Below are 14,876 nucleotides of genomic sequence, written 5' to 3'. Positions count from 1 at the left end.
ATAATAGTAAAGTACTTTGCCTTAATTATCAATGTTACCTTGATAACTAGAACAGTTTGGCAATATCATTGTTAAAGAAACAATGGGCAATCTATCTGTCCCTTATGTCCCTTATAAGGAAGGTAGCCAAGTCAAAGGCACACACTCACTCCCACCCATTTCCATCCATTCCACTCCCATCAACCACTCTTGTTTTCCTCTTATCTTAGCTCTTTTAGTATAATGCTGTTCAAATATTGGTCAGCTATACTACAATGGACTTTATTTATGACACAACTAACTTTTTTTTTTTTTTTCTCTCTTTTTTCTTTTTTCAAACTCAGGGATATCCAAGTGAGTTGCTAAGTGTCATGGTTCGGGGTGTTCCCTCAATGCACATTGCTGTTGGCCTCAACTGGATACCAGAGCTTCTCCAGCTGCCCGACCTTGAGAAACAGCTGTTTGCCATTGAACTGACTTCACACTTGGCCCTTCAGAATGCAATGCCTTCTACACTCAGCATCTCTAGACTTGCCATCAATACCTTGGCTACACTCTTGTCAGGTAAATTAATTTGGTATCATTGAATATATGTTTAGGATATGCTCTGATCTGACCACCCACCTTATAAGAGACATTTTGGTGTATGTAAGTGTATGTCTCCTTGGTTGTTCAATCTATACATGGATGGGGTGGTACATACATATACCAAAGGCTTTTTTCCCCCTACACAGGGGGTAGCAAGAGGTAATTGCAAGGGTAATGAGTCGGGGATTGGAGATGGTTAAAGGAAATGGAGAAAAGTGGGAGGTAAGCCAATTGTTGTTTGCTGATGACACTGCACTTGTGGCAGGATCAGAGGGATTGAGAAAGTTTGTGACAGAGTTTTGGAAGGTGTGTGAAAAAAAGGAAGTGAAAGATAAGTGTGGGTAAGGTAATGAGATGTACAAGGGGAGAAAGTGGCAGCAAACTGGAAGTGAGTATTAAGAGAGAGAGACTGGAGGAAGTGGATAGTTTTAGATACTTGGGTGCAAATGTGGCAGGAAAGGGAGTAGAGGTGGAGGTAGAATGTAGATTGAGAGAAGCAAGTAAATGCCTTGGAGGATTAAAAAGTGTAATGACAAATAGACATCTGGGAATGGATGCTAAAAGGAGATTGTATGAAGGAGTGATTGTGCCTCCAGCACTGTATAGGGCAGAAACATGGAACATAAGAGAGGAAGAGAGAAGGAACTTGAATGTGTTTGAGATGAGGTGTCTGAGAAGTATGATAGGTGTTACTAGGCTGGAAAGAGTGAGAAACAAGGAGGTGAGGAAGAGAATGGGGGTGGAAAGTGAGTTGTTGTTGTTGTTGTCGTTCCCTAGACTGTCTGTCCAAGCAGTCCCGTCTCTCCAAGGAATGCCACAGCCGAAACTGGGTTTTCCCACAAATCCTTTATAGAGTATATGTTGTGTTGTTTGCGTGCATGATTGTGTATAATGCAGTCTTCCATTATGTGTTGTATGGTATGGGGAGTGTTACATCCTGAGCAGCTGTTCACAATGCGGTCATCCAGCCTCTTCTGGTAGCTTAGAAGTGCTAGGTGATGGCCGCACCGCAGTCTGGCCAGGTGGACCCTGTCCTTTTGTGGGAGAGAGGATTCAGAAGGGTGGATATCAGGGGGTCTGGCATGCAGCAGTGTGTTGTCTTTCAGTGTGTTAATGGAGCGGTGAGTGATATGATTATGAATATGTTTCTGGAGGCTGGTATTTGGTGGTTGTGGAAGAAGAGAAGAGAGTATCTGTGTGTGATACAGGTCTTTGGGTGTTGTTTTAACCTCTTCACTCCGGGGCACATCGCACATCTGGCAGCATTAGCTGCCCGACATGCGATGTTGCGTCATAATAATCGCATTATAAAAAATAAAGTCAGTGCTCAATTGTTCGTTCTCTTTCACCCGTGTATTTTGATAACCTTAGAAAATTGATGAAGCCAGTTTAGAGAGAATGGAAATTACGTAGGTACGACTACAATAAATATAATCAAGATGCCGACGTTGGCATCATCAAGTACCCACTTGCACCTCATGCCGCCTACATGGGCATCACCGTATGGAAGTGGTTAATGTTTCTTGGTGTGTGTGGGTCTTCTGCTATGTAGTGTAGCAGATGTGATGTGTTTGTGGTGGCTGCGGCAAGTGTTTGTGTGCCTCTCATGTCGAGGTGGTCCTTGACTTTGAGGACTTTTGTTTCATGGTGTAAATGGTCTGTAGGTGTTGTATTTGTGCAGCCTGTAATTGTTTTTAGGGCTTTGTTTTGTATGATTTGAAGGGTGTTGTGGTGTGTCTCACAGAGATTAGGAGCCCATGCAGGACTTGCATGATTCATCACTGAGCATATGCATTGTTTGTATATTGTTGTATTAGTTTCTTTGTTTTGTCCAAATGTTGTTCCAGTGATTGACTTAAGTGCATTAAGTCTAGGTGTGCACTTGTTTTTTTATGTTGGTGATGTGTTGTTTGAAAGACATGGATGTATCGTATATTACACCAAGATTTGCAGAAAGCTTTTGACAACGTACCACACAAAAAATTAATAAGCAAAATTGAAAAAATAGGAGGAATTCAAGGCAAACTGTTGGAATGGATAAAGGACTTCTCAACTGGGAGAAAAATGAGAGTGGTACTTAGAGACAGAAATTCAAAATGGGAAGATGTAAAAAGTGGCATCCCACAAGGCTCTGTTTTGGCTCCCTTAATGTTTGCAATATACATAAATGATATGGATGAAGGAGTAAATTGTTATATGAATTTTTTTGCCGATGATGCTAAATTACTCGAGAGTGAAAACAGAAGAAGATTGTAGATCACTACAAGATGACTTGTATAAAGTATGGGAATGGAGCCAGAAACACGAGATGAATTTCAACATCAAGAAATGTAGCTTAATGGAATTTGGAAAAGACAAGGATAGAGTTTTGGGTAAATATACGATGGGAAACAAAGCAGTAAAGAAAGTAAACTCAGAAAGGAACTTAGGAGTAATCATCTCAAGTGATTTGACTCCTGACAAATATGTAAACAAGTTATTTGGAGAGACCTACAATTTATTAAGATCAATGAAAGTGGCCTTCGACTACATGGATGAGGAGATGGTTAAGAAATTAATTGTTACATTGATAAGACCAAAGTTAGAATATGCTATATCAATGTGGGCACCTAGCACAAAGAAAAACACAAGGAAGTTTGAAAGAATCCAAAGAACAGCGACAAAGATGGCACCCACACTATCAAATTTGACATTTGAACAAAGATTGGAGAAATTACAGCTGTCAACATTAGAACAGAGAAGGAAAAGAGGCGACTTGTTGACCGTATTCAGAATTATGAAATGGATGGAAGTTCTCGATAGAGATGACCTACTAAAATGTGACAAGAGAGAAACAAGAGGACATGCAAAGAAATTAAAGACAGTTACAGAAGAGACCTGAAAAAGAACAGTTTCCCGCACAGAGTGATCGATGTCTGGAACGGGTTAAAAAGTGAAACAGTGAATGCTAGAACTATACACGAGTTCAAAACTAAACTGGATGTGGAGAGATACAAAAATGGGTCATAACGAGCATAGCTCCCATCCCGTAAAATACAACTAGGTAAATACACACACACACACACACGAAAAATCCAGAAAAGCAAAAGTAATTGTCCCTTTTTGTTATATCTCAAGGAAATATAAAAATATAATTCTATGATGAACGCTCACCATGTACTGAAAACGTTTCTTTGCTACCTTATAGTGAGCCAGCAAAAGTTACCACAAACTTCAAGATGCACTCAGAATGTTGTCAGATGATGTTCCAATAGTTTTCTAAGCGTATAAACATGATATGAAGTCAGAGACAGCTTGAAATGAGCTTTTAACCCCTACCATATGGTGCCGCACACGTAGGCGTCATGAGGAGCAAGTGGATTCGCGACGCTGCCATATCGATGTCTTGATTATATTTATTGTAGTCGCCCCTGTGTTTTTACATTCTCCCTAATGTGCCCTTAATCCCATTCTCTGTGGTTTTCAAAATTCACGAGTGAAAGAGAGAACGATCGATACAAGCGCTGACTATATTTTATGATGCGAGTATTATTACGACATGTCGTACGGCTGGCATTGGCTGCTGCCCGCGAGATTTAAGTCCCGGAGTGAAGTGGTTAAAGTTGAGAACGGTATATACCGTTGAGCGCGATTGTGGAAAGAAATTAGGAAATGGCATAAGCAGTAGCAGACGCTTAATAGGTTAAGGGAGAGCGACTGGAGGAAGTGGATAGTTTTAAATACTTGGGTGCAAATGTGGCAGGAAAGGGAGGAGTGGATATGGAGGTAGAATGTAGATTGAGAGAAGTGAGTAAATGCCTTGGTGGATTAAAAAATGTAATGATGAATAGACATTTGGGAATGGAGGCTAAGAAGAAATTGTATGAAGGAGTGATTGTGCCGACCACACTGTATGGGGCAGAATCAAGGAACATAAGAGAGGAAGAGAGAAGGAGTTTGAATGTGTTTGAGATGAGGTGTCTGAAAAGTATGATGGGGGTTATTAGGCTAGATAGAGTGAGAAATGAGGAGATGAGGAGAACAAGGGTGGAAAGGGAGTTGGGGGATAGGGTGGATGAAAGAGAATTAGGATGGTTTGGACACATGGAAAGAATGAGTGAAGAAAGACTAATAAAAGAGGTATGGAAGGCAAATGTGGGGGGAGTGAACATGTGGGGGCGACCTAGGATGAGATGGATGGATGGGGTGAAAAGGGCTTTGGGGAAGAGGGGAATGTCTGTGAGGAAGGATGGGAGAGGACAGAAGACAGGGGTGAATGGAGAATGGTTGTATATGGATGATGTTGTGATGCATGAGGTGGAATGGGTGGGGCGATGTGGAGTGAGGTAGTATGTGTGAGAAATATTTGACGCTTGTATTACAGTTGAACCTCAAAAGCCTGGACCCCGAATGCCCGGACCCTCGTATGATCGGTCGAAATGAAGAAAGGGCAGACTTTTCAAGTAAAGTTCCCTATTTGTCTGGTAGGTGGCAGCGACGGCCGTACACGTGTACTCAAGCCGCCACCAGGGCTGCAGTTTCGTAGAATTTTGTACCAAAACGTAAAATAGCGGCATGTGGCAACTGCGCAAGGACATGAGGAAATTTTTTCTACATATCAGCGGGCTGTTAAAATCATTCAAAAACTAAACTTTTGTTTAAAAATCATAGAACTAGTTATCAAATAATAAATGGTACATCAAAAGACTTTTATTGGTAATTGTGTTACTTATAAAATATTATACCCCAAAAGATACGTTTTTACTGTGTAGAAAAAATTCTACGCTAAAGTTTCAGCTTTTTTTTTAGAAATAATATAGAAAAAATAATTTTTATATCTTACTGAATATGTTAGGACATGGGGGCCTTATATTCAAGAATAAAAAAACTAGAACCAACATTTTGTCAAAGTTTGACAAGTATATCTTGCAATGAAAGTCTGCACACGCCCGAGAAAAATGTATGCCCCGGTATGGCAACACTCCCATTTTACACGGCAGTGTAGAAAATGCGGCAACCCTGGCCGGCACCACTGTCCCGCATGCATACCTTCTGATATTTACATTGTACGTAATAAAAAATACAGTACAGTACACTGTATATACAGTACATTTACATGCCTGTAATACAGTTATTATTACAGAATTATTAGTATTATAGTATTACAGTATTGTTATTATTACAGTGTTAGAGTATTATTCTTATGTGTTTCTATGCCATATCATACAGTACCTATACGTATACTGCTACGAAAATCTACGGGTGTTAGGGCGATATTTTCAATGACTGGACTTTTGGCATGACCGGAGCACCCTTCCCCCCAATTAGTCCAGGCTTTCGAGGTTCGACTGTACAGTATTTCTATTAGTCTCAAATAGAAGCAAATCAAGTTTGTGGTACATGATCTTCCTTGTCTAAATCCAAATTGTTTTGGATTCAGACAAGGATGTTTAACCCATCTACTTTTGATAACTTTTTCACATATGAAAGGGTGATTGTACCAACAATACTGTATGAGGGAGAAACATGGAACATAAGGGAGGAAGAGTTTAAATGTGTTTGAGATGAAATGTATGAGAAGTATGATAGGGGCTACTAGGCTGGATAGAGTGAAAAATGAGAGCTGGGGTGAAAAAGGAGTTAGGAGATAGGATTGAAAGAGTATTGGGATGGTTTGGGCACATGGAAAAATGAGTGAAAAAAGATAAGTGAAAGAAGTGTGGAAGGCAGAAGTTGATGGAGTGAACAGGAGGGGTGACTGAGGATGAGATGAATGGATGGTGTAAAAGGGGTGTTGAGAGAGAGGGAGATGTCTGTTGAGGAAGGAAGGGAGAAGACAGACAATACGGGTGAGTGGAGAATGGTTATATATGGATGATGCTGTGATACATGGAAGGGAGTAGGTGGGAGGATGGGGGCTAGGGAGTGGACATGTGTGAATGATATTTTGATGCAGTTCAAAGGGATTTCTCCCCGTCTTCTCTTTTTCTGCATGAGGGGATGGAAATGGGGGGTCACCAATTAAATAAAGCAGCCTTGATATGGATGTGCTGTGTCTTGCTGCATTACTTCTGACCCAGGGCAATAGGCAAGATACAAGGATGCCCTGTCATCCAGGAGGAGCCAAGAAAAAAGGGAGGGAGGGATGTTTAATGGGAGTAGATCATATGGGGGATGAAATAGATGGGAGTGGAATTATGCCTTTTGACTTTGTCTACCTTTTGTAAAGGGGAAAAAGGCCTTGGTGTATATATGTACTGTTGCTTAGTGTTTTCCACCTCACACTGTTACTTCTGATTTCAGTTGTTGGAGAAGAAGAAAGAATACAATTGATGTGTTTGTCTCTGAAATCCCTTGTTTATATTGGACGTGCTTTCCCAACTCTGCTGGATGACCTCTTACATCTGCTCGTGTCCTTTGGTCGTGTGGGAGCAGCACAGGCAGGCCTTTCATCAGCCCCATCACCTATTTCAATTGGTAAGTTACCATAGTACTAAGTATTGAGATTTTATTTCAACAATTTGTCAGAAAAATTTAAGATATGATAATTTGTCAAGTTGCTAGTGGGAGATATTCACACGTAAAGTTGATTTGAATGAGTTAAAAAGGGGGGTTTTACATATATTATCATATCTTGAATGTGTTCAATAAGGCTATGTAAATATTTTTACACTTGTATATTCTCTTTTCAATGAGAATGAATTTGCACTTTCACTTCTGTTCTTTCTCTGTTCGATGAGAACTTTTGATGATCTCTTTCCTCTGAGATATATTTAGTTTGTACACTTTCACTAGTCATAGCTTTACTGAAGACATGACATCCTAAATGGTTAGTTTGTTTTTAAGTATGTTAGTTTGTGTAGAGCTAAATATACATATATATTAACATAAAAGTTAAAAAATGTTACTGATATTTATGCTGTCGAGAAGTGTGAATGGTTATGTGCTACAATTTTTATGTGAAATTGATTTGCTGTTCTTATTGTCGCGCTTATACATATTGTTATTTGTTCAAGGTAGTTAACTTTTGAGTTTTTTTGAGATTTGTGTATATATTACATTATGGTACGAATTGCTTATTTGTCGTCTTTGAGTGGGAGGTTTTGATATAATTATTCCAGGGGTTCACGGTCGGAAGGAAGTGAAGAAGTACTTTTACAGATAGTGGGAAAAGTTAGATAAGTAAGTGATCGTGAGGATCTAACCTATCGAATTGCATGACGTCCTGCGTCTGAAGGATGAATGATTTTATGTGTTAGTTATGTTCATCGTGGGATTTGTCGTTGTGATTTTATCTGTCCTGTTTTACCCGGTTTTGGGTGACTGCTTGGGAGATTTCTTCTCGGTGACATATTGTGAGTTAGTCTATGTTGAAATTTGAAAAATTACCTTGTTAATGTCAAAATTGCACCGATGATTTATTATTTAATTATTGAGTTCTTTCTAGCGTGGTCTTTGATATTTTATAACACTGGCCTGCGAAGTTTCAAAGGTAAAGCATCTGATAACTGATTCTAGGGTAATTTGCTATGCAGAATCTAAAAATCACACTCATTTTGTTCAATCAGGTCACGTTTTTGAGATACGAGGCGGTAAGAATAATTAAAAACGCCATTTAGTGCTATTTATTCCCTTTAATTTTGGGAAAAAAATCTTGACAAAAGAAATAATTTTTTCTTGCATAGTTCAGAAGATAAAGAGGATATATTACAGAAAATCTAATCATGGATGAAGGGCCTTTTCAGTGACTTTCTCCTGTGTTGGGCAGCCACCACGTCTCGTTTCAAACACCAACAGTAGTCCGCAAGAAAGTTCACATCCCACCGGCCTTGGTAGCATTCTTCCATGACTCGAATATCCTGGTGGAAACGTTCTCCCTGTTCCTCACTGAAGTCACCACAGGTCTGAGGGAAATAGTCTAAATGGGACCGTAGAAAGTGCATTTTGACTGACATGCGAGCCCCTAATTTTTTATAGCTGTTCAAGAGCTCATCGACTTCTTTCTCGTATTCTGCACTTCGGTTATTTCCTAGAAAGTTTCTTATCACTGACTTAAGCGACCACCAAACGGACAGCTCAGCTGCATTCAGTGCATTGTCAAACATTGAGTCCTTCATAAGTTCCCTTATCTGAGGCCCATCAAAGATGCCAGCCTTAAGCTTTTCCAGACTGATCCGAGGAAACTTCTGCTGAAGAAAAGTAAATCCCATGCCGTCCTTGTCCATTGCCTTCACAAAGTTCTTCATCAGTCCCAGTTTGATATGTAAAGGTGGGAGTAAGACCTTGTTTGGTTCAACAAGAGAACGAGCCTGAACATTGTGTGAACCAGGTTCCAAACGTTGTCGTGGTGGCCATTCTTGTCTGACAAAATGTTGATCATCAGCCCGACTATCCCACAAACACAAAAAGCATGGATACTTTGTGTACCCACCCTGTACTCCCAAAACCAATCCAACTACCTTAAGATCTCCACAGATCAACCAACCATGGTCATTGTAGTTCAGATCAGACAGTAGCTGATCCATGTTGTCATGAGTTTCTTTCATTTGCACCGAATGACCGATTGGAATTGAAGAGTATTTATTTCCGTTGTGAAGGAGGACTGCCTTGAGACTTCTGCTGGAAGAGTCGATGAACAGTCTCCATTCAGTAGCAACATAGTCCAGCCCCATTGATTGAATCAAACCAGCAATGTTGTTGCAGTAAACTAATGACGAGTCCTTCTGAGTTGTGAAGAACAGTCTAAATTCTCTTTCACGCTCTCGGTACCAAAAGAATGTTGTCTCAGATGCTAGCAAATTTTTCTCACAAAGACAAGAACCCAGAAGCTGTGCTGATTCCTTTGATAGGTTTAGATCCCGTGTCAGGTCATTGAGATCTGCTTGTGTTAGAGGCACTGGCCGGTCATTCTCTTCTGGCATGTATTGTCCACCCTCTGCCCTGTCTAGTGCGTTATCAGATTCCGATTCAGAGCTAGATTCCATTGCATCATCTGGCTTGGGAACGGGCAGGCCTGGACCATGAGGGACTGGTCGTATGGCAGACGGAACATTAGGATACTGAATACAATGCTTGTTCTTGCGGTTGACTCCTTTAAGATTAGTCATGCAGAAATAGCAGTCTGACACATGATCTTTACCCTCTCTCCAAACCATTGGAACAGCGAATGGCATACTCTTCCTTTTTTTATTTCTCCAATCACGCAAGTTCTCGACACATGTTTTGCAGCTAACATGGGGTGCAAATGGCTTGTCCTGGTCCCCAAGCTTAACTCCAAAATAAGCATGATATGCCTTCTTCACAAAATCAGTTATATTTGCTAGTCAACGAGGAAGAATCATATTACCACATATGTAGCAGAACCTATCAGGATGATTTGTGCATTTGTGTTCCATTTTCTGTCAATCTAAGATACGTGTCCAAAATAGAAACACAAGAAGCACAGATTCTTGTAAAAAGCACAGATTCTTATAAAATCAGTCACATTGATTGGAGATCACACTTTTCTAAACCATTTTCAGTTTCAGTGTTGTCAATGCAGTTTCAGTTTCAGTTTCCTGAAAGTAAACAAAAATATCATTAGGTTTCAGTATCAGTTTCGGGGTGCTACAGTATAATTTTTATGCAAAAAAAAATAAGAATAGGCTATACCTGCAGCCTCGTTTTCCTTATACTTAGTACTATACAAGGCCCAAAAGTCGCACTTCTCATATCTCAAAAACTAGACCTGATCCAAGGAAATGGATGGCATTTTTGGATTCAGCGCACCAAAAAACCTATAAATCACTTGAAAAACCTTCGACCTTTGAAAAAAAAAAATTAAACGCAGGCCAGTGTAATTGTAATACAGTGAGTCCTCCGTATACGGTAATTCTTTATCCGGTAAATTCACAGTTACGTTATTTGGTAATTACTACCCGCAATTCTGCAAATGCCTTCTGCAAATTCAAGAAGGCACAATCTGCCTAGCCATCTCTTTCTTGTATTATCTCAATTAATCTCAAGTAAAAGCAGATTAGGGTTGTGGTACACGATCTTCCACTTCTAAAGCCAAATTGTTTAAGGTTTATTATTTTATTTTCTACCAAGTGTTTGTGAAGTGTGAAGCAGCCTTCCTTTGAGTGTGCTGTATTTTGCTGCATTGCCTCTTAACTGGGCAATGAGCAGAAGACAGGGATGACCCTCATCCATGAGGAGCTAAGATGAGATGGAAGCAAGGGTAGTGGAATTGGTGGGATTGAGTTTATGCCTTGACTTGACTACTTCCCTTATAAGGGGGGAAGTAGCCCTAGGTATATAGAGAGACCCTAGAAATTATGGAATTTATTTATGATACTTATTTTTCTACCAGGATTTCTTGATGCTTTAGAAGAAGAATTTACAGCAGATGATTCCATGGATGTAGTAAAGAAAGATGCAGAAGAAGAGAAGAAAAGACCGGCTTTTGTCCGAAGAATTCCCAAAGAAGATAAACTTTGTGCAAGAATTATTACTACTTTCAAAAAGTTAGTTGAAGAGGCTGCAGGTAGACATTCTATCTATTAGTAACTTTCTGAATTTCTCCATTGTCTCATAGCTTTATTTTGATAACTGATGTACAGCATTATTTGATTTTTATATAGAAATGTGGTTTATGCATATGAACCCAACATGTATAGAAATACTACCACATTAATACTACATATTGGTCACCTATTGTTACTGAAGTGTAGATTTAGTAATTTGATTTGCAAAGGAGAGGAATGAGGATACCATATATGGGTGTGTTTTATCATGACATATAAAAGTGAGGGACCAATGACAAGTACTTGCTTCTGGTGGCTCTGCAAGATGGACAGTGAAGAATCGTTTCCCTGCTGCCCATTTTCAAAATTGATCGCCCCCCTCCATCTCCATGTGGAGGTACAGCCCTGAGGACTGGCACTTGATCTCCAGAATGGGCTCAAGATTTTTCTCCTTCTATTTAGTATTTATTCCATTTCACACATGGAAATCTGACAACCACTAACTGTTTCCTCATATTTTCAGTCGGTGACATAAAAACAGCCCCACATAAATACAACATAAACATGTCTAAAAATTTCTTCCCAGAGAGTTCTGTGTAAGGGCCCAGTTATTGTTGCCAGCCACTGTAAGGCTGCAGGTTTCCAGTCAGTGAAATCCAAAACAACAATTATTATTGTTGTTATAAAAATGATAAGGATTTTTATTTTTGTTTTGAGTGTGTGACTTTTATCTGCAAATTGGATATGGCGAGATACAGAGAAGGGACACCACAAGCGTAGTTCCCCTTCCCATAAGATACAACTAGGTAAGTAGAACTAGGTAATACACACACATACATACATACATATACCAAGGCTTTTTTCCCCTTACAAGGGAGGTAGCCAAAAAGAAAAAGGCATAAAATCATTCCCACCCATTCCATCCCTGAATACACTCCACACCCCTCCACCCTCCCTCTTATCTTAGCACCTCCTGAATGACAGGTCATCCCTGCACCTTGTCCACTGCCCTGGGTCAGAAGCAGTGTCGCAAGACACAGCACATCCACAGCAAGGCCGCTTCATTAAATCGGCGACCCCCCTCTCCGTCCCCCCATTGCATAAAATGAGAGGACGGGGAGAAATCCCTTCGGGCTGCGTCAAATTTTGCTCACACATACTACCTCACCCCCCATTCCACCTCATGCTATCACAACATCATCCATATACAACAATTCTCCATTCACCCCTGTCTTCTGTCCTCTCCCGTCCTTCGTCAACAGACATTCCCCTCTTCCCCAAAGCCCCCTTCACCCCATCCATCCACCTCATCCTAGGACGTCCCCTCATGTTCACTCCCTCCACATCTGCCTTCCACACCTCTTTTACTAGTCTTTCTTCACTCATTCTTTCCGTGTGTCCAAACCATCCTAATACTCTTTCATCAACCCTATCTCCCAGCTCCTTTTCCACCCCTGTTCTCCTCACCTCCTCATTTCTTACTCTATCTAGCCTAGTAACCCCCATCATACTTCTCAGACACCTCATCTCAAACACATTCAAACTCCTCCTCTCTTCTTCTCTTATGTTCCATGTTTCTGCCCCATACAGTGCTATTGGCACAATCACTCCTTCATACAGTCTCCTCTTAGCATCCATTCCCAAATGTCTATTCCTCATTACACTCTTTAATCCACACACACACACACACACACACACATAATGGGACTTGTGGAGACAAAATTAAAAGGTCCACTACCATCAAATACTGTGGGACAAGGTCTATACAGCCATTGGGTGAAAAATAGAACAGAGAAACAGGGTAGAGGAATCATGTTTTTGACTAAAAAAAGGACAGAGATAACAGAAGGAAAAAATAATGTGGAATTGATTATGATTGAAGTTGAACACAGAAATATGAAAAGTAGAAAATTCATAGTAGTATATTTGCCCCCCAAAACACAGGCTTGAACTGATTACACATTAACTCAATGTGTGGAGGAAAATACTAGATATAGAAACAATGAAGAACCATCGAGACTAGACTTAATATTCACATTATAGTCTGAAATCATAGACAAAATGGAATACAAGACAAATTGGGAAGAGTGACCACATACTAATAGAGTTTGATCTAAAAGAACAAAATGATGTGAGAAGAAATGAGAAACATAGAAAAGGAAGACCAATGTACAACTAAATGAACTTTGAAAAACTTAGTTTTTTTTTTTTTTTTTTTTTTTTTTTTTTTTTTAATACATACTGGGAAAAATTGTTAAATGAAGAAACAAAGATGGAAGAGAAGTGGAACATATTAAAAATACAAGGAGGGAACAGATGAATATGTATCAAAGAAGAAACAAAAAAGGTTATACATAAAGTGTTGGTACAACAAAAAGTGTAGTGAAGCTAAAGATAGAAGAGACAAAGCCTGGAAAAGATGAAAAAAAAAAAAAAAATACCAAATGGCAAACATACATCAAACTAAGAAACGAATATGTAAAAATATGCAGGGAAGAAAAAAGAAACTATGAAAAAGACATAATAGAAAAATGCAAGGACCAACCTAAACTATTCTACAGATATGTAAATGACAAACTAAAAGACAAACATGAAATAGTGAAACTGTGTGAAGGAAATAGAGAATATATAGATGATGTAGAAATGGGTGAAATTACGATCATTTTAAATCTGTATTCACAATTGAAAGCTTACAAAATTGGGAGGAAGGACAGAGAGAAAGATCCCCCACAATGAAAGAAATAAGGGAACAAATGAAAAACCTTGACATCAGAAAGTCACACAGGCAGGATGGAATTGCAGATTGGATATTGAGAGAATATATAGATGAACTAACAGACAAAATACACAAGATAATTTATTTCTCACTCAAAAAAGGAAAAGTACCACAAGATTGAAAAAATGCAGATATTGTACCAATATACAAAGAAGGGGACAAAGAAGATCCAACCAACTATAGACCAGTCTCCTTTACATGTACAATAGCAAAAGTATGCAAAAAAGTTACCAAAAGTAAATGGATTAAACACTTGGAGGAGAACAAAATACTAAATCCAAAACAATTTGGATTTAGAAGTGGATGATAAGGTGCCTCAAACTTAATATACTTTTAAACGAGGCTAATAGAAAGGACAGATGGGCAGATTGTGCCTTAGATTTTTAAAAGGCATTTGACAAAGTACCACAGAAAAAGATACTAAGAAAAATTGAAACAATAGGTGGAATACAAAAAAATTATTGGAATGTGTGAAAAATTTCTTAAATGGGAGAAAAATGAGGTGGTACTCAGAGACAAGAACTCAAATTGGGAAGAAATAATAAGTGGAGTTCCACAAGGCTCTGTATTGGCTCCAATAATGTTTGCCATATATATAAATGACATGGATAAAGGTGTGGAATGTTATATGAACTTCTTTGCAGATGATGTGAAAATACTAAAGAGAGTAAGTACAGAGGAAGATTGCAAATCATTGCAAGAAGACCTGGATAAAATCTGGAAATGGAGTCAGAAGAGTGAAGTGAATTTCAACATCAAGAAATGTAGTATAATGGAATTTTGAAAAAGCAGAATATCAGGACAATACAAAATTGGTACAAAAGAAATGAAAAAAGTCAACTTGGATAGGGACCTAGGAGTAACTATCACCAATGACATGGCATCAGACAAACATACCAACAAATTAGTCCAAGAAACTTTAAATTTATTAAGGTCAATGAAAGTGGCCTTTGACTACATGGATGAAGAAATGGTAAAGAAAATATTAGTTACATCGATAAGACCTAAATTGGAGTATGCTGTGACACTATGGACACCTAGTACTAAAA

At 39.1% G+C, this 14,876-nt stretch overlaps 1 protein-coding gene across 1 annotated transcript in view; it reads left to right on the top strand.

The window, feature by feature from the left end:
- Positions 1-13,278, top strand: part of IntS2 (integrator complex subunit 2) — a 65,249-nt gene extending 51,971 nt beyond the window's left edge. The window contains exons 18-20 of the mRNA XM_076189311.1: positions 324-543; positions 6,850-7,023; positions 10,898-13,278. Of these exons, the coding sequence (XP_076045426.1) occupies positions 324-543; positions 6,850-7,023; positions 10,898-11,091 (588 nt within the window). The 3' untranslated portion in view covers positions 11,092-13,278. The remainder of the gene's footprint in view (positions 1-323; positions 544-6,849; positions 7,024-10,897) is intronic.
- The last annotated feature ends 1,598 nt before the right edge of the window (positions 13,279-14,876 follow it).

This window comes from Oratosquilla oratoria, chromosome 8 (assembly GCF_046742065.1).
Source record: "Oratosquilla oratoria isolate Oo_2021 chromosome 8, ASM4674206v1, whole genome shotgun sequence".
NCBI classification, from domain to species: domain Eukaryota; kingdom Metazoa; phylum Arthropoda; class Malacostraca; order Stomatopoda; family Squillidae; genus Oratosquilla; species Oratosquilla oratoria.
The sequence above is the reverse complement of the archived record's forward strand: the minus strand, read 5'-3'. Positions and strand labels throughout refer to the sequence as shown.